Source organism: Cnephaeus nilssonii (genome assembly GCF_951640355.1).
Source record: "Cnephaeus nilssonii genome assembly, chromosome: 9".
Lineage (NCBI taxonomy): Eukaryota > Metazoa > Chordata > Mammalia > Chiroptera > Vespertilionidae > Cnephaeus > Cnephaeus nilssonii.
The window spans coordinates 65,927,529-65,948,519 of record NC_137080.1 but is presented as its reverse complement, the minus strand read 5'-3'; the positions used below and the strand labels follow the sequence as shown (position 1 = coordinate 65,948,519).

The 20,991-nt window shown below is 40.0% G+C and overlaps 1 protein-coding gene across 1 annotated transcript in view; it reads left to right on the top strand.

Moving 5' to 3' along the window:
* COL19A1 (collagen type XIX alpha 1 chain) overlaps nt 1-20,991 on the top strand; it is a 316,298-nt gene that overhangs the window by 188,395 nt on the left and 106,912 nt on the right. Inside the window, 1 exon segment of the mRNA XM_079780963.1 lies at nt 19,657-19,710. Within this exon segment, the coding sequence (XP_079637089.1) occupies nt 19,657-19,710 (54 nt within the window).

Genomic DNA, 20,991 nt, shown 5'->3' with positions numbered 1-20,991 from the left:
ATAATATATTTATATTTATTTAATAGTTAATTTAACTCTTTAAAGAAAAAGTGTACTTACCTGCTTTTATTATAAGTATCAAGAATGAAAGTGGAATACTGTAGTGCACTTTTATGTCGTGTTTCTTTCCTTGTCCCCACTTTGCTTTTCAATATTTCAGGGGCAAGATGATGACTATTGTACATCTAATATTACATGTCTTCTCATTTGAGAATTGCAGTTTTCATTTGAGCTACATAATAATTATATTAACAACAATATTTTTAGAATTAATCCTGTTTAGTGTGTTTATCAATAGTTAGTTCTTCTATAACATAACTCCATATTTAAGTTCTTTATTGTGATTCAACACTGATTGACTACAGTTTACCTGCAAGCACTTTTTTCAGGAATACTATATAGGTGGTTCTCTTGATTATTTTTATTAAAATATAATTTTATGTCTGTTGAATTTAGTAATAAACATTGGGACTTATAATTTGTATGCCCATATTTCATTTTTTCTAGTAATTCAGTTTTATTATATTTTATTAAATTACCAGCCCACAGCAAATTGGAAATTTTAAAATTTTTCAATAGAGTTAAGAAAGCATTAATTTAGTGAATTGCACTGACAATAGCCTAAAACTGTAACAACAAAACCTTTATCACTAGCAGAAAATTTTCTCTTATTTAAGTATTACTAACTAGGCTTCTTTTTTATTTTAATATATTTTTTATTGATTACACAGTGGAAGGGAGAGGGAGAGAGAGATAGAAACATCAATAATGAGAGAGAATCATTGATCGGCTGCCTCCTGCACACCCCCTACTGGGGATCGAGCCCACAACTGAGGCATGTGCCCCTTACCAGAATCGAACGCACGACCCTTCAGTCCACAGGCCAAAGCTCTATTCACTGAGCCAAGCTGGCCAGGACCTACCTAGGCTTTTAAAATAGTTTAACTTGTTCCTGGCTGGTGTTGCTCAGTGGTTGAGCGTCAATCTATGAACCAGGAGGTCATGGTTTGATTCCCGGTCAGGCCACGTGCCTGGGTTGCTGGCTCAGTCCCCTGTGTGGGGCATGCAGGAGGCAGCTGTCAATGAAACTCTCTCCTCATTGATATTTCTATCTCTCTCTCCCTCTCCCTTTCTCTCTGAATCAATAAAAATATATATTGTTTAAAATTTTTTAATAAAAATAGTTTAACTTTGTAATAAGTAAGAGAAATGTGCACTTAACCATGTCAACTCCTCTAGGAATATATGCTAAAAATCCTGAAACACTAATTAGAATATATTCACCCCTATGTTCATAGCAGTGCTATTTACAATAGCTAAGATCTGGAAACAGCCCCAGTGCCCATCAGTAGATGAGTACATAAAAAAAGTTGTGGGACATTTACACTATGGAATACTATGCAGCTGTAAAACAGAAGGATCTCTTACCCTTTGAGACAGCGTGGAGGGACCTGGAGAGTATTATGCTAAGTGAAATAAGCCAGTCAGAAAAAAAAAACAAGTATCACATGATCTCACTTATATGTGAAATCTAATGAACAAAATAAACTGAGGAACAAAATAGATCCAGAGACATAAAGCATGGAATTGACTGAGGAATTGAAGATGGAAGCGGGAGAGGGAGGCGGGAAGAGATCAACCAAAGAACTTGTATGCATATATGCATAACCCATGGACAAAGATAATAGTGCAGTGAAGGCCTAGGGGGCGGTAGGGGGCGTGGGAGTTGGGGGGAAGAGATAAATGCGGGGGGGAGAAGGGGACATCTGTAATACTTTCAACAATAAAGATAAATTTTTAAAAAGAATTAACTATTAAAAGGAGTTCTCAGCTATGCAGTATGTAATACCAGGACTTAGAATGCAGGCACCCATATTCTGTATCTAATAAGGATAACTTGTTTTACTTCTGATTGCTTTATTTCTGGCTACCTAGATTTGTTCTTTTGGAATCTATATGCAGGTCAAGATAACCTGTGAGGCTAAAAGTGATTTTGTACATGGAATGTCTGAAATCTTTTTCTAAGATGAAAAAGAGCCCCTTCCTCTCCCAGTTTTCTCCTTGGGAAGAAGTTAAAATGGAAGTTAATGGGTCAAGTCTGAACAGTTGTCCGACTGTTTTTGAGATCTGAGGATGCATTTTACACAAAGAATTTAACAGCCTAGAGTGAAGAGGAAAAGACAATTATGGTGTCAAGAGACTACCCCTGAGATTGGCAGAGAAGCTTCTCTGCCTATTTGTCTCTGCCCAGCCCCTTGTCTGTTTGGAACTGCCTTGATTCATTTCCCTACTAACCCTTTCAACTTGCCTTCTCTCCCCTGACCTAAAACTTAGCACATGAATGCTGGCTGGTGACACAGATGCTATTCCTCCTGCTGTAGAATGGCCTTGGTCGTGGTAGCCAGAGCAACCCACAAACCTTGCCAATGGAAGGATGGCCATTCATCATTTGATAGGTTCATGCCTTATATAGAGATCTGGTTCCTTGAACTTTTTACTAATAAAATGTTAACCTCTGCACCATGTCAGCAATGTACACCTCAAAGGTCACGGGTTCTGGAGTCATGTAGACTCCTAGGTGAGGCCTGGCTCTGCAGCCCAGGCACTGCTCCCCAGCCTTTCTGAACCTCAGCTTCTCCAGTTATGCAACAGAAATTATATTGAGGATGCCTGTCCAAAAGTGATGGTTAGAAAAACATATATGTAAAGTAACCAGTGCAGGTCGTGTCACATACAGGTGCTCAATAATTGCTAAATTATGATATCATGCTTACAATATTCACTTCCAAGTACCTGAGCAAAATTAAATTTGCTAGCACTAAAACCATGGGAAAGGTTTAGTGGTTCTTTTAGATTCCAGAGGCTTTTGTGGATTCGTCACTTAGCACAATTTCCCTGAAGAAGAGCAACCAGTCAACAGGTGTTTGGGGGCTGAAGTCCAGCCCATGTCCCACAAACCAGCTGTGTGCCCCAGTGGAGGGCTGAAGCTACCAGGAGGAAGGTGTCTTTTTCTTTACGTTTTTTAAATTTTATTCATTTATTTATAAAGAGAGAGAGAGAGGGAGACATTGATTTGTTGTTTCACTTATTTATGCATTCATTGGTTGCTTCTGGTATATGCCCTGATCAGGGTTTGAACCCGCAACCTTGGCGTATTGGACGAAGCTCTGAACAACTGAGCTATGCAGCCAGAGTCAGGGTGTCTTTTTCTCATTAGTACAAAGACACCTTCTCAGCTTACTGATGTCCCCGTCTCCTGGGTCAACACTATCCTATAGGAGCTTAGAAGTGTCATTTGGTGAATTTTTCCATTTAATAAAGTGATAGGTGAATAAACTTTTAGTGTAATTGGCTCCCTACCTCCCAAGATATTTGTACTTCTAATGATATTCTCCAACAGTTTTGAGAGATTTTTCTCTTTGTCATTGTAGAGATGCTTGTAAAACCCAGCAGCATATCAGGAGTAAACTATAACAGGTTGACAAGTACTTTTTGAAATGTTTTATGGACTGCAAATGTTTCATAAGGATTTATTCTTTCTCCTTCCATTCCTTGATGTTATGAAATATGACGGAAGTCTTTTTTAAGGTCACCATATATCGAGCTTATTGTAAATGGACACTCTATTTTAAAGCTGTAAGAAACCGATACTTTGGATCAGGAGACCCAGATTTAATTTCAGCTTGCTCAGTTTACATTTTAAATGCCATTTAAAAATATTTGCCATCGGGGTGCTGTTAAAGAGACCACTAATGTTTTATGTAAGTAGAAGTCTATTGTGATTTCCAATTAGGTATTTTAGCATTTAGCTGAATAAATTGAAATATTGGAAGTGAGTTGTCCTATTGTAACATTTACCATGTGTTAATAATTGAGTCGACACTTTACAGGATAAAGTTTTTCTAGCAGAGAAAATAAAATGGTGCTAAATTTCTGGATTCCACGGGTTGTTGGGTCTTTTCTTGGGTGAAAGACTTCAGCAACACGAGACCCCAATATAGAAAACCTGAAAAAAAAAACACCAAAAAAACAACAATTGAGACTTTGCCTTATCCTATATAATAAAAGCCTAATATGCTAAGTGTCCGATTGTCTGGTCGGCCAATCAGCCAATCAAAGCATAATATGCTAATGATATGCTAAGGCTGCAAAACTGCTCACTATGACATGCACTGACTACCAGGGGGCAGATGCTCAGACTGGTAGGTTAGCTTGCTGCTGGGGTCCAGCAGATCGGGACTGAGCAACATAGGCCGGACACACCCTGGAGCCCTCCCACGGTCCCTCCCTGGCTGGCCAACTTCTCTTGTCCCTCCCCTCTGCCTGGCCTGCACCCTCTTGCAATCCGGGCTGAAAGCCGCCCGTCCCCCCCCCCCCCCCCCAGTGCACAAATTTCGTGCACTGGGCCTCTTGTAATATGATAAACAGCCTTGCACTTGTATTTCTGTATTTTGCTACTTTGTAAATATTTTCATTTGGAAATGTTATTCTCTCTCTCTTTCTCTCTCTCTCTCTCTCCCTTTCTCCCTCTTCCCATCTCAACAAGGATTGATCTTAAAAATATAATATTGAGTACCAAAAATTTGTTAAAGAATACATACAAAAAATAATTTTTACAAATTTCAAAATACTCAAGACTACTTATTTATTCATATATATATATATATATATATATATATATATATATATATATATACACACACACACACACACACACACACATAATATGTGTGTGTGTGAGGAATTTGGCTTTTACTCTGAATAAGGGCCCTACTTTGTCCTTTGTAAAATCTAGAATACTTATTTCATTTAGAGACTGAGGCTAAAGTTATGGATACTACCTCCTTAGGAAAAGGCTGTTACATATATTTAAAAACTTCAGTTGCAATTTGCCAGCCATCCTGCCAATTCTTACCAATATTCAGAGGAGATGAGAACTAGATCACTGATGACTGCATATTACCATTGTTGAAAATCTTTTCTGTGGACATATCTTACCAGTGTGTTGACATGCTAGTGTCAGTCAGCACATTCTACGTACAGCTTTATTTTAGGCCAGCAAGTTAGCCCTAATAATACTAAATTTCAGAAAGAGTATTTGAGATGTCTTTTCCCTTGGTATTTGCCACCAATGTAACTGACCCACTAGCTCTACCTCTGAATGTGTTTGACAACCTTCTCCACGCCCCCATGTAGTTTAACCTCTCTGAACCAGCTTGGAACCTTCTGTGTAGAAGAATGGTTAAGCATTCATGGAGAACTCATTCAATGCCAGGCACTATCCCTTCCTTCAAAGAGTTTACTGTCTAATAATGGGGAAAATATTACAGAGAGCGCTTTTTGAACTTAGAGAGTTATCTTAAATACTTCTCAGGTGTTCATATATTCCAGACCCCTGTTTTTCAGCAGGTATATTTATATTTGTGTGTTTTTTTTTTAAGGTGGAAACAGCTAAGGCTGAGAGATTATTTAACTTGGACAGGTTTAATGAGCTAAGCTAATAAGTAAAAGAGAAAGTAGTAATGGCCAGGTCTATGGTTTCTCAATACAATGCATACTCTTTTCCATCCTATTTTATTGTTAAGCCAATTATCAGTTTTTTGTTAAATATATGAGTTAGAATAACTGAATCATATCTTTGTATAATATAAAAACAACCATGGATAACAGGTGCACCACCTATTTAAATTATGCCAAAATAGAAATGCTGCTACTCTAATCATGCAAAGCCATTATGGCCAAGTTTAATACAACTTCCAGCTCTTGAAAATAGTGATGAACTAATGTTCTCTTTTCTTAGGTCTCTTTAAGAAGCCTTAATTTTTTGTGTGATGGAAAAAAACACACACTTTACCCTGGGAAGTAAAGAGAAATATTCTAATACTAGATTATAAATCCCTCAAGGATGGGATCTGTGTCTAATTATCTCTTTAATCCCCAGCATTCAGCATATCATGAGCACTTAATAAAAGCACAAATGCTTATTGTTGACATAAGATTATCTGTTTACTTATTTTCCCACTCACTTGTGTTATTTGCTGGTAGTTGCTTTCTCAGTAAGGTAGCAAACAAATATGTAATTTTGACTGTTTCCAACATTAGCTCTTGTAGTTTTAGTTATTGATGTTTCTGAAGGATTTAAATTCATATTCTGTCCATAGGAGTCCATACATACAAATGAACGTGAATATTACCAAACGATTTTATGTTTAGAACCACATATGCAAGTGATTGGATTTTTCTCTTTGCCTTTGAAGATAGTATCAAATAGACCTCACCTACATGTGTTCTCTTCTTAGTTAACTTGAATCTTGTTTATACAACATGATTTTTTCCAAATAATCATGAGGTAAAAATATTTTACTACATGTAAGGAAGTGTGACATAACTACTAGTACTTAAATTTATACTTTTTCCTAGTTGTTTGTTTTTCAGCCAAGATCCAACATTGACCACTCTTACTTTTGGGATCTTTGTAGCTTTGATTCTAGATTATAAACTGCATTTGCATATTTCTGTGTAATGATTTAAACATCCTCTCTTGATTCCTGCAAGGTTTTTCACTTGAGTTAGGCCAGGCAGAATTAATGTTTGACCAAATATCTGGGCATTATGGCCCAGCCAAGTTGACACATAAAATAAACCATCACAAAATACTATACAGGTAATCAATTTCTGATTATCTGCACAAATGTAAGGAAATGTTGCCATAAGCAATCTAAGTCAAATAACCTAAAATTAGTCTATTGAGCCTCTGTATTAAATTATGAGTTTACAGTTTTACCTCCTTGCCTATTATCCATATAAGCAGGTACTTAGATCAGCCTGTATTATATGACCTTTTTAAGACAAAACTTCCAATTGTTTCTCATCACAATGAAAATAAGAAAACTCAGAGTCCTCACCATAACCTACAAGGCCCAGTATAATCTGGCCTGCCTACACCTACCCACTGCTTGCTGCTCCTCTTTAGCCACCTATGTGTTTTGCTGTTCCTTGACCAAGGCATACCCAGTACTTTGTTTTTGATGTTCCCTCTGAAGGATGCTCTTTCTCAGACCTTGCATGACCCACAGACTTACTTGGTTCAGGTATCTGCCCCTGATTTTTCTTTCTCAAACTGCACACCTCTCTATATAACTCTATGCCCTTCCCTCTACTTTATTTTTTACTAGAGGCCCGATGCATGAAATTTGTGCAAGAGTAGGCCTTCCTTCCCACGGCTGCTGGCACCAGCTTCCCTCTGGCACCTGGGACCCGGGCTTCCCTCCTGCCGCCAGCAGGCACCCAGGACCCAGGCTTCCCTCACAGCCCCAGCTTCGTCTGGAAGGATGTCCAGTCTAATTAGCATATTCCACTTTTATTATTATAGATGATTCTTATTGCTATCCAATAGTTATCAGATATGCAATAAGTACAGCATAATGGTAATGATCAGAGATAATACAGCTAAGTTGGAGTCAAATCCCAACTACTTACTAGTCTGTGACCTTTGGCAAGTTGCTTTGTCACTCAGTTTCCCCCTCTGTAAAACAGAGATACCACAGAGGTATTTTGAAGACTTAATGAATAAATAGATGTGAATTGCTTAGATGGTGTCTGGCAGAGAGTAAGGACTATGCATCATCTATTACTATTTATTATGCCCATTGGAATATAAGCTGTACAAGGACATGGTATTTCCACAGTATAGGAAAGGTTCTGGCCACGGTAGAAACTCAGTAAGTGTTTTCTGAATGAATTAATGAATGAATCTGGGCATGTGCCAGCTGAGAGTAGGAAAAATGTCCTATAAAAACACAGTGAAGAGCTGGGGGTGAACAAATGGAGAGTTTAAAAGTGGTTATGGAAATTTTTGCAGTTGAGAAAGATGAGTTGGTTAGGCTCTATGTGTGTATTTATGTGTTTGTGTGCTTGTATGTATGTGTGTGTGTGTACTACATGTAGCAGGATGCAGAGAACAAGATATAACCAGGATTTTGGCCTGTGAGATATTTCCCTACATGGGATGGAAAAGTCAAAGGAAAACATTAACATAATTCAGCAAAGGACCCACTGGTGGGGCTGGTAAGACCTACTGGGAAACCCTAACCTTATGCTGGGGAAAGGTTGGAGCTGAAGGAGAAAGAGACTGTGGGAAGACAGATTGATGAAGAAGTTTCCAGATTGCCTTACCCAGTGACAGTTTTAAGTGACATTGAATGCTAAGTTAAAGGAAATGAAAAATATTCAAATCAAGAAAAAATATAACCAGTAATTGTATAATGGCTTGTCCCCAAGTGTTCAGTTTTTGAAGGTCATTAGTACATTTTCCCAGTACTTATATCAATCAAGCAAGATCAAGGAGCGGCAGGCTAGGAAATACCTTCTGAACACACTTGATTGAAAGGCTGGTGATAAGTCTTAGAGGAGAAAAGGTTCAAAGAGGACGCATACCTCTATGTCAGTGCAGAAGCATCCAGGAGAACTGTCCCTATTTGAAAGGAATTTTCAGGGTTTAGTCCCCCTTCTTGTTGCTGAAGGTGTACAGACAGCTTCCACTGCCAACATTTCCCTCCCATCTGATGTCCCTCTGCCCCCCTTCCCCTCCCAAAGGGAAGGTTGGAAAGAGTTATGGAAAGGTAGAACATGAGCAGTTTGACAAAGAACTTAACACTCACTGTCCCTCCCCAGAACTCCTGAGCTTAGCTATAACCAAATGAACAGGTCTATTCAATAGCTGTTGCGCATAACTGTCCCTCCTCCTATCTTGAAGGCGAGATCCAGACGTAACCATTTTAATGTATTTTCCCTTATGTAAAACACAGACCATCAAATTTTGCTGAATAAATTTACTCGTCTTTTTAAATATTTTCATTAATTTTATTGGGGTGAAAGTGGTTATAAAATTATATAGATTTCAGGTGTACAATTCTATAATACATCATTTGCATATTATATTGTGTGCTGACAACCCCAAGTCAAGTCTTCTTCCATCACCATTTATATGCCCTTTACCCTCTTCTATATCCCCTCCCATTTCTCTGATAATCACCATACTGTTGTCTTTGTCTGAGTGTTCTTTTTCTTTGCTTAATCCCTTCACCTTTTTCACCCAGCCCCTTAAACCCCTTCCCTCTGACAGCTGTCAGTCTGTTACCTGTATTGATTAGTCTGTTCTATGTTGTTTATTTTATTTATTAGATTCACCTTTATGATAGGGTTTGATTCAAAAATCAAATGCAGTTTAACCCATTAAACTCATATTAATGTTCATCAGTTTATTTTGTTCATTAGAGTCCACATGATACTTGTCTTTCTCTGACTAGCTTCTTTTGCTTAGAACAAAATAGATCCAGAGACATAGAAGCATGAAACAGACTGTCAAATCTCAGAAGGAAGGCAGGGGTGGATGGGTGGGTGGGAAGAGATCAACCAAAGAACTTATATGCATATATGCATACCCCATTGACACAGACATTAGGGTGGTGAAGGCCTGGGGTGGGGGGTGGGGAAAGGCTAGAAGAGGTCAGTGGGGTGGGGGGGGGTGAACATATGTAATACTTTCAATAATAAAGATTTTTTAAATTCAAATTAATGAATTGAGAATTATGCATGGAAAATTTTTCTGTTTCAAAACTGGGTGACCTTTATAGTTTCAACTTACAGATCCTCTGGAATTCTCTTCATTTACCAAGCAGTTATTGAATAGCTGCAAAATGCATTCCTGTGAATTCATTTGGTGCTAGTCATTTTGATCCTTCACATTGAAAATGAAGTTCCAAAATTGTACCCCTTGAGGATACATTTCATCTTTTAAAGTAGGCAACTCAAAAAAATGCTGAAAATATACCCTTTATAACTTTACTAACTCAAATCAAAATGTAAAATGTCATTAGTGATTTTTTTTGTTCCGTGCTGAGTGAGGCTGAGTTTATTCCTGTTTCTCTGGCCCAGACTCTGACCTGTCTGAAGTTTGTTGAGGAACCTCACCACATTGTTTTCCTTTTAACATGTCTATTAAATAAGACGCTATCAGTTTATTTTACCTACTCTAAGATTAAAAATATACTAATTCCCTTAATAAAAATGGAAGAGAAAATTCTGCATTCATGAGGCATTGTGAGATGCTTGGTGATGTGGCAGCCCGGTAGCATAATTCTCAGATGAGGAAGACAGTCTGTAAGGCCTGATTCCCCTCCGCCAGTCTGGCACGTGCCTGCTGGGAACTTCCAATTATGCAGAAAAGGGCCTTTCATAGTGCACTTCCAGCATCCACCCTGTTAATGTGATACGAAGATGTTAAAATATATCACAGCACGTTCAGGAAGTTGTGTAGCCACACCCTACCACTGCCCCACTCATGATACCAAGACGAATCAAGTGCCTTGGCAGAGATTGACAATGGCAGGCCCAGAAAACAGAGCCAGAGATCAGGGCTGAGAGAGTTGGTGGTTTGGCAAGGCAATCAGGAGTCCAGACAAATCTAAATGGAAGGTTGTGGTTGGCATGTTGGCAGGCCTGCAGAAGTCAGAGTAGACTCTGAGGCAAGGGCAAGCAGGAATCAGATGAGCAGGTGAGAACTAGTAAGACCCAAATTCCAAAGAGCAAAGTAATAAGTGGGACATTTAAGAATCTGGCTTGATTGTGAGGAAACAAGAGAACTTCAACAATTACAGCAGCAAAGTAACCTAAATTGTGAATAATCAGGATACCCACCAACGACACCTTAATCCTGAGGATTATGGGTTTTAAAATCAGATACACTTGGTGTGTTTTTTTTAATTTTTAATTTCTTTATTGATTAAGGTATTACATATGTATCCTTATCCCCCCATTACTCCCCCCACCCCCCCCATTCATGCCCTCACCCTCCTGTTGTCTGTGTCCATTGGTTAGGCTTATATGCATGCATACAAGTCCTTTGGTTGATCTCTCCCCCTTACCCCCACCCTCCGATACCTTCCTTCTGAAGTTTGACGGTCTGATCGATGCTTCTCTGTCTCTGGATCTGTTTTTGTTCATCAATTTATGTTGTTCATTATATTCCATAAATGAGTGAGATCATGTGATATTTATCTTTCTCTGACTGGCTTATTTCACTTAGCATAATGTTATGCTAAGTGAAATAAGCCAGACAGATACACTTGGTTTTAAATGTTGGCCCCACCAAGTAAGAGGAGAGTGATTTGGAGCTAGATGTTTAAACTTGCTCTGTAAAATGGGAACAATACTACCTACCACTGTGATTTTAAAAGGATTAAATGAAATCACGTAATTGGTACTTACCATGCCTGAACCATGGCAAGCATTTGATCAATGGTAACCATTTTTAATAGTCATTAATCATAGACCTTTCTTATATTTTCCTAGCATAACATGGACGGCTCAGGGCAGAAGAGGGAAGTAGATTGTTGGGTTCATCCAGTCAGAAGGCATTAAGAGGTCAAACCTTGACTATACTTATTTTCATGACCAAGTTGGTATCAACATGATAACTTAATAGAAATCCTGAACAGTGACTGTCGACATTACTGACCGTAGACCATACCACTTGTTTTGATGTAGTGTTATCATTTATTCAGATTATCATTTGTTCAGTTGTCACTGAGGGGGCTTAGGTAATAATGTCATAATGTCTGACTTGTTTTGAAAAGCCACATTAGTTACTGGTAGATTCCACCCAAGATAAAGAAAGGAAAGGGACAGAGAGATAGAGAAATTGTGGAATGATTTAGAAGTTTTGGGATTCCAACCTGAACGAGGAAGGCAATATTGAGAATAGCATCGCAGTGTGGATTCATTTTTCCTGAGCTCTAAACCTATTTTGAATCGTTTGTTCATGCTGAATTACATCTTCTTCTCATGTCCTTACAAGAGCCACTTGTCTGATCCCTGAAATAATGAGACCTTTGTGACTAGTGTTGTGGCTGTCATATGTGTATTTTTAAATCTCTGTTAAGAAATAAAATGCACTTAGGATATTATTCATTGCGCACATAAGTATTCCATTCCCCTTTTTTCACCTATCATTGATTTCAAAATGTGGTAACTTTTTACATCTGCCATCAATCTTACTTCCGCTCACAATGTAAAAAAAGAAAATGAAACTTCCCAGATAGTGTGTAATGTTTTCCTGTGTAATTAACACCTCATTCACAGCTGTGGGTGCCAATCAAGGTCCTGTCTCCTCTTCCTTGACATTTCCTTGATACCTTGTTCAGACTGAGCTGATGTCTAAGAGTGTGCTAAATACACACATGGGGACAGAAATATTTAAGAGGAGCCAGCTGTATTAGCAAGACCTGGCAGTTTAGAGAGACTATTTACACACATCTCCTCCATGGGTCTGGGGTCTGCATACCAACCTTTATTTAAGTCCGATTACTGCTGTATCCTTATCATTCTCATCCTCATCAACAACAAAAACCATCTGTCAGATGAGTACCAGTCGTCCATTATTTGCATTCTTCCCTTCTTAATGCTCCTGGGGGGCCAAATGTTTATAAATCAAGTGGCTAATTTAAGATACACGTGCTCTCCTCCTGCAAGTCATCCTGGAAGCATCAGGTTATTTTTACTGCTGCAAATTTGTAGATGTTATTCGTTTAAAAAGCCTTGATTTGTTTCTATCTTCCTGACAATGGAGACTCTCCGTGGCCTTGCACATAGTAAATGCAGATAGGTAAAGTCATCAGATAATTCAAATAAAAGCATTTCATTGTAGTAATCTGGTTTCATTTTTTTAAATTTTTAAAATATATTTTATTGATTTTTTACAGAGAGGAAGGGAGAAGGATAGAGAGTTAGAAACATCAATGAGAGAGAAACATCCATCAGCTGCCTCCTGCACGCCCCCTACTGGGGATGTGCCCTCGACCGGTATCGAACCCATGACCCTTCAGTCCGCAGGCCGATGCTCTATCCACTGAGCCAAACCGGTTAGGGCCATTTTTAAAATTTTTATTGAAGTATAACATCTATTCAGAAAAATACATATACCATAAAGATACAACTTGATGGTTTTTCAGAAATTCGGCACACCCCTGTAAATCAGCATACAGTTCAGAATATCCATGTCACCAACCCCATAAACACTGGTCATGATCTTTTAGTCACCCCCACTCCTACATCAGTAACCTGTTATAACAGAATAGGTTAGTTTTACCTGTTTTAATTCCTTATATAAATGGATCAACATTATGTTTTGAAAGATTCATCCACACTGTTGCAGGTAGTTATATTCCATTCATTTTCATTGCTATATAGTATTCCATTGTATGAATAATCCACAATTTATTTTTTTCTATTTCTATTCTCAACAGCCATCTTGATTGTTATTTTAGGTGAAAAAATGCCATGTGCATAGTTAAGAATTGGTTATACTTTTAAACTGATCCATAGTGCATATTTTAGAAGGTTTTCTTGATATATTGTCAAATCTTTTTAAATTAAAAAAAAAAAAAGGAATTGGATTCAGGATGGTAGAAAGGCAGGAAAGAAAGGGACTAATATTTATTATTACCACCATGTGTCGGACATTGCAGTTGGAGTGCTTTTAAAAACAAAATTGTGGTAAAAACACATATAAAATTCTCATCTTCAAGTGTATAGTTCAATAGTGTGAAGTCTATTCACATTGTTGTAAAACAGGTCTCCAGGACCTTTTCAGCTTGTAAAACTAAAATAGCAAATTCCCTTCCTCCACCCTGACCCCTGGTAACCACCATTCTGCTGTCTGTTTCTATAAATCTAGCTACTCTAAGTACCTTATGTAAGTGGAATCGGACAGTATTTGTCCTGTAGTGACTTATTTCACTGTGCTTATTTCAGTTAACACGATGTTATCAAGATTCATCCATGTTGTAGCACATAACAGTATTTCTCCACTTTTTAAGGCTGAATAATGTTTCATTATATATATATACTAGAGGCCCGGTGCCCGAAATTCATGCACAGGGGCAGGGGGTGCCCTCAGCCCAGCCTGCACCCTCTCCAATCCAGGATCCCTTGGGGGATGTCCAAAACCAGCAGTCAGACATCTCTCTCACAATCCGGGACCACTGGCTCCTAACTGCTCACCTGTCTGCCTGCCTGATCATCCCTAACCACCTCTGCCTGCCAGCCTGATTGCCCCTAACTGCCCCCCCGCCCCGGCTGGCCTGGTTGCCCACAACTTCCCCCCCCCTGCCGGCCTGGTCACCCCCAACTGCCCCCTCTGCCAGCCTGGTTGCCCCTTAGTGCCACCCCTGCTGGCCTGGTTGCCCCCAACTGCCCCCCTCTGTCAGCCTGGTCACCCCACACTGCCCCCCCTGCCGGCCTGGTTGCCCCATGCAGCCTGCTGGTCAGTCGTTTGGTCGTCCCTCGCTAACCCCACTGCTGGCCTGGTTGCCCCATGCAGCCTGCTGGTCAGTCGTTTGGTCGTCCCTCGCTAATCCCCCTGCCGGCCTGGTCACCCCACGCAGCCTGCTAGTCAGTCATTTGGTCGTCCCTCGCTAACCCCCCTGCCAGCCTTGTCGCCCCACGCAGCCTGCTGTTCGGTTGCTACTGTGAGGGCATTGTGACCAATTTGCATATTACCCTTTTATTAGTATAGATACCATATTTTATTTATACATTTACCTGTTAATGCACATTTGGCTTGCTTCCACCTCTCAGATATTCTGAATAGTGCTGTTATGAACATGGGTGTGCAAATGTCTCTTCAAGACCCTCCTTTCAATTATTTTGGATATACCCAGAAGTAGGATTTCTGGATCATATTGTAGTTCAGCTTTTAATTTTTAAGAACCTGTACAGTGTATACCAGAGCAGTTGCACCATTTTACAATCTCACCAACAGTGCAAAAGCATTCCAGTTTTTCCACATCCTCACCAATATTTATTTTCTTTTTTTAAAAAAAGTAGCCATCCTAGTGGATCTGTGATAGGAATTTTGTATATGATCTTTCTTGAATCCTTAACAAACCTGTTGCAAAGTATAAGTTCCAGTTTTACAGCAATGACATCATTTTTAAAAAATATTTTTATTGATTTCAGAGAGGAAGGGAGAGGGGAAGAGAGATAGAAACATCAATGATGAGAGAGAATCATTGATCGGCTGTCTCTTGCACATCCTACTGAGGACTGAGCCTGCAACCTGAGCATGTGTCCTGACCGGGAAACAAACTGTGACCTCCTGGTTCATAGACTGACGCTCAACCATAGAGCCACACCAGCCAGGCACAGCAATGACATCTTGACACTAAAAGTTTCCATAAGAGAAAAGCCAGATTTCAGTCCTGGTGCTCCTGAACTTGACAATGGGTCCACATTATCACAGAACTCAAGCTCTTGAGTTCTGAGCTACAAGATTTATAAGGTATTAGGGACTCTACAAGATTGGCTGAGAGCTTGAGATTTAGAGCAGGGGTTCTCAAAGTGTGGTCTCCAGGCCAGTAGCATCAGCCTTCCTGAGAAATTGTTAGAAATGCAAATTCTCAGGTCTCACCCCAGACCCACTAAGTCAGAAACTCTAGAAGTGGGGACAGCAATCTGTTTTAACTAGCCCTCTTGACCAGGCCAATTCACGATCAGGTTTGAGCACCACTGGGCTTAAATCATTCTGAAAATATCTAAACTACTGTTTAATAACCTTTACATTTTTGCCAAGCAGGAAACTGACATCTTGAGCACGGAGGTTTCTAGGGCAACCTGAGATAGTAAATCTGTATTTTGTGCTTTATGTTCCAGTTTTTAGAAAAGTGTTGGATTAACCCAAGTGTAATTATGCTGGAACAGTAGTTCTCCATCCATTTGGAGATTCAGCCAGACTCCAATTTGCTTATGAACAAATGGTGACCTGGGAAAAGAAATCCTAACCAGGAAGGCCTCATGCAGCTCAGCATTTGTCTGTAATCTGCCAGGATTTTCATCCCCACCCACAGCCAACTCCCTACTTTTTGTCTCACATTACAATGAATAGGTCCCGAGTGAGCCCAGGAACTGAAGTAAAAGGAGACAGAAAGGGGAGCAAACATGCAATGACCATTCCTCCCATCAGTATCAGCAGCCCCAGCCTCAGCCCCTCGCACCAGGTGGCCTCATCTAATTCCTCTGTTCCCTATGAGGAAAAGAACAGAGATTCACTGGTTACACTCTCCTCAGAAAAATGGAGGAATCTCATTTTAGCTCTAGGGTGAGAGTTGCAGTTTACGCCTGTTGATTTAGCACAATCCTCCTATATAATAAAGAGGTAATATTCAAATTGGCCATCACTCCAACACACAAGATGGCCGCCCCCATGTGGACACAAGATGGCCGCCACAAGATGGCAGGCAGGGAAGGGCAGTTGTGGGTGATCAGGCCAGCAGGGGAGGGCAGTTGGAAGGGACCAGGCCTGAAAGGAAGGGCAGTTGGGGGCAATCAGGCCTGCAGGGGAGGACAGTTAAGGGTGACCAGGCTGGCAGAGAAGAGCAGTTGGGGGGGACCAGGCCTGCAGGGGAGGACAGTTGGGGGGAACCCAGGCCTGCAGGGGAGGGAAGTTGGGAGGACCAGCCCTGCAGGGGAGGGCAGTTGGGGGGGACAAGGCCTGCAGGGGAGGGCAGTTGGGGGGGACAAGGCCTGCAGGGGAGGACAGTTAGGGGCGACCAGGCCTGCAGGCAGGGGCAGTTGGGGGCAACCAGGCAAGCAAGGGAGGGCAGTTAGGGCTGAGCAGGCTGGCAAGGGAGGGCAGTTAAGGGTGACTGGGCCAGTAGGGGAGGGCAGTTGAGTACAACCAGGCCTGCAGGGGAGGACAGTTAGGGGCAATTGGGCTGGTAGGGAAGCAGTTAGGCATTGATCAGGCTGGCAGGGGAGTGGTTAGGGGGTGATCAGGCTGGCAGGCAGAAGTGGTTAGGGGCAATCAGGCAGGCAGACGAGCAGTTGGGAGCCAGCAGTCCTGGATTTTGAGAGGGATGTCTGAGGGCAGTCAGACATCCCTCGAGGGGTCCCAGATTGGAGAGGGTGCAGGCTGGGCTGAGGGACCCCCCCCCCATGCATGAATTTTATGCACCAGGCCTCTAGTTATTAATAATAAAATACACCCCAAATTATCCCAGTTTAAATCACAAAATTTACCTTACCAAAAATCTACTTTGTCTTTTAAGTAGGGTCTTGCCTTTCTCTGATGCTTTTAAGTGAAAAGAGCGATCTTTTGGAGGAATAGGAATCTATGAGACCGTGTTCAGTGCTGCTGGGGGCCTTGATTGTGAGGAAGAAGGCAAAGGAGTTAATTCCTGGGGCTTCTTGGAGGGAAGGATGATGTCTGAGAATGGGCTTGAACTATTAAATTGTGGCCCCCAATATTCTGGAGTTTCCACCCATGTTTTTCATCCATTCACCCTTCTGCCCCGTCTTGTCAGAGTCCCTTCTGCAGGTTGCTGAGATGAGGACTGAAGGTAAACCCTGTTCCTAAAATATATTTGGTGGAATGGCTAAGAAAATGGTGACTGTGTTGCTTTGTAAAGCACATCCTTAAAGAAATTCTTCAAATCTGCTTTAGGTGTTACTAGAAATATAAGACTAGAAACCACATTTAAACTGAAACCATGTGCTGGCTGAAGTTACCTGCCCACAATATGTTCCAATAATTCAACAGCCTCAAAAATATCTGATCTGCATGAACACTCTTAGCAAGGATGCATAAACCCACTCAGCATTCCCCTGCACTCTAGACATACACATCGGTGCACGCCGACAATGCAAGACTGACTTAAAAGATCGTGTAAATCAGCAGTGATATTCAAGATATTTGGATGTTTGCCCAACCATACTGAATCTTGAATGTTTTTTACTCCTCATCTTAAAACATGCCAATGCTATATCACAATATCTGACACTTGGTTTGTCTTAAACATTAACTCTGCAATAAAAGTTGATCAATAGTCAGCCTCATTTTCCCCACTTCCTGCCCAACTCAATAAATCTGTCTCCTTTAAAGAAAGGAGAATGCACACAAACGTTGATCCTGCGTTTAACTTACCTCAACCTAAAAAAAAAAAAAACATGAACAACTACTTGAATGCCATTGATTTTGTTCCTTTGTCCTCTTGTGAATTAGATTACAGTGCTTCCACTTTCCAAGTAAACTTTTTAATCATTGATTAATTCTCAGGGGCTAATTGACTTACATTTACTGAAAGACCCAATATATTGATTTTCAGAATGTTAAACTATAAGACTAGAAAAATGGTGTGCATGTGTATAACATTTTTTATGGATGCAGAATATTAAATTGTATATTTATTCCAATCTTACAATCTCCCAAAGGAACTCCAGTGTTCACAGATCTCTAAAACAGAGGGTAGATGAAAACACCACTAATTGTATTTTTATTTTTGATAAAACGTTTTAAAATCTGTTCTGGAGATGTTAGCTAGGATTATTTGTGAAACAGCTGCTGTTTTTATAAGCCCTGGTGGTATGAATTTAACTTGCCTGCAGCCACAATGGAAGCATTTCCCTCAGAAGCACAGTGTAGTATGTGATTACTTACCAAAGCTGACTTCACTGGTCCAGGGGGCATTGGACCTGCTACCCCACTCCAAGCCGGAGTGATCAAACTTCGCCTGACTTAGAGCAAGAAAATTACTAATGAAATGGGCCTTTCTATTTTTATGCTTATAATTCTCCCCAAAAGTCCTTAAAAGATCAACCCAATACTTTTACTTTTTCAGTAGAAACAAGCCTTAATATGTATTAATATACTACCAATATGGTAATTAAAAAGTTATTAGTAACAATGAAATAGCATGGCCATATTTAGAAAACATGCTCAGAGATTCTTCTTATTCAAAATGTTTGCAATACCTAAACTTACTTCCTTCTATTAGAAAGGGAAAATTTTAAAGAAAATAAATTTCTAATAAATCACTGCTCTTTAAAGGATATTAGGTAAACAATTACAATTTTAAATGTTAGCACGATCTTATTTTTCTAACTCTTGCAATTGGAATTTAGCTGGTTGTGAACTTGGGAGAGTTAACATTCAGTTACAATAATGAAAATTAATAAGCAAGTATATGTTTTAGTTCACTTATAAAAGAGCTTAACCATCCAAAGGGAAGAAAAGAGTTAGTTAATGTACTTTATACAGCATATATAATTATGATATGACTTAGGGAAGTGCATTTCAAACTTTAGTGAGCATAAGAATTACCTGAAGTGATTTTAAAAATGCAGATTCACATCTTCATTCCCCAGAAATTCTAAACCAGTAAGTCTAGAACGGAGCCCATAATATCATTTTTAACATCCAATCCCATCCTCAGGCAACTCCTATAAAATTAGAATTCAGACCACTCTTTGAGAAACACCAATTTAAGATGACAAATGCATGTACTATTGTATCTGAAACCACGGAATCATCAGATAAAATGCCAATTTTAGATCATCTTTCAGATGCTTTATTAGAGTATCAGGGACTGCTAATAACAGTTAAGATTTATTCATTCCAGGCACTATTTTTCTCATCTTGATTGTTAATATCTGGCCCATAATTTTTAGACTTCATTGATGTTTAAAGGTCATGTGGATTTGGAATTTTTTTTTAACTTTTAGTTAATTTTTACTGTCTTTAACATTGCCATTTAATATTGTCTCATCTTAAAAGAAAATGGAGTCACATCATTTATTGTCTTTTTCTCTTTGATTTTTAAGGGAAGGCGAGGAAAAACAGGTCCTCCAGGAAAACCAGGACCCCCAGGACCCCCTGTGAGTAAACAATAGGATGACTGTTTTGTGCGGAGAATCCCTCTTTATTTCTGTGTGTTTATCTATGGGTTATTTTACTCCCTTGTAGGTAATGATTTACATCTTTCTACTGTTGAAAATGTACTGCCTATACCTCCTACCACCACAACAACCAAAAGATAAGGGAGGCTGGTAGTTGTCCGCACACCTCACCCACATCTCGTTACACCACAGAAACAGCTATACTGCCTGCATGAGCACTCTAAGCCAAGGCTCCAAATACATGAATCCTGTTCCAAACCCACCTGACTCCATCTCCTCGATTTCTTAACAGCCAGGCTGGTCGTGAGATCTCTGGGGAAGCATGCCCCATTTCTTAATACATTATTTTATTAGTAGAATTTCATTGAATGTTGTTGCTAAAGAAAGCTATAAAGATCTTCTAGCCAATTAGCGGTTCTTTTCCTTTACCCCAAGCTTCTAGAAAAGGTATTCCATTTCTTGTGGTTCTGCTGACTCTTTAACCCACTAGAATCTGGTTCATGTCCAAGCTACTCCACTGCGACTGCCATCTCTGTAGTCACCAATGGTCTCTGCAGTGTAAGATTCCCAGGACACTTTTCAGGCTCCATCTTATTTCACTGCTATATAGGAATTTTCATTGTTGACTGCTGCCTCCTTGAAACTCTCTTTTCTCTTGGTTTAGTGACATTGACATTTTTTCCTCCTACCTCTGGGACCATTCTTTTTTTTTTTTCTCCTTCATTAACAACATTCCCTTGCTGGGGCTGACCAGCAGACCCTGAGCAATGGATAAATGGATTACTCTGACATGTTTGTGAAAGAGACGCTAAGAGACTGCCTGGCTATAGCAACCAGACAGCCCCGATTGCCTGCCTCATTCGGCTTTTATTGCAGTTTTTATCTTTAGATACAATCAGTAGGGTGAGTTATCTTGAGAGAACACATGTGTTTGCATTGTCCTAAAGACAAGGGCGCCCAAAGATTAGGCATAAGGATTTCAGTAAGCACCTGGGGGTCTGCACATGCACAGACTTGTTTGGAAAGGTCAAGGAATAATTAGGGGCACCACCTTTGACACTCCCCTAAGTCTCCCCTAAGTCGAAATTCCAATAAACAGGGCAGACGACCTTCCATACACTTCTCTCTTCTCAGAATGTCCTCCTTACAAACTTTCCAACTAAGTCTCGTGTGCTCCCCAAGATTCCCTCTTCCCCTATCTATTTGTTTCATGGATTAAAGATTCCCAGTCTTATTTCAACCCAGACATTCCTCCTGAGT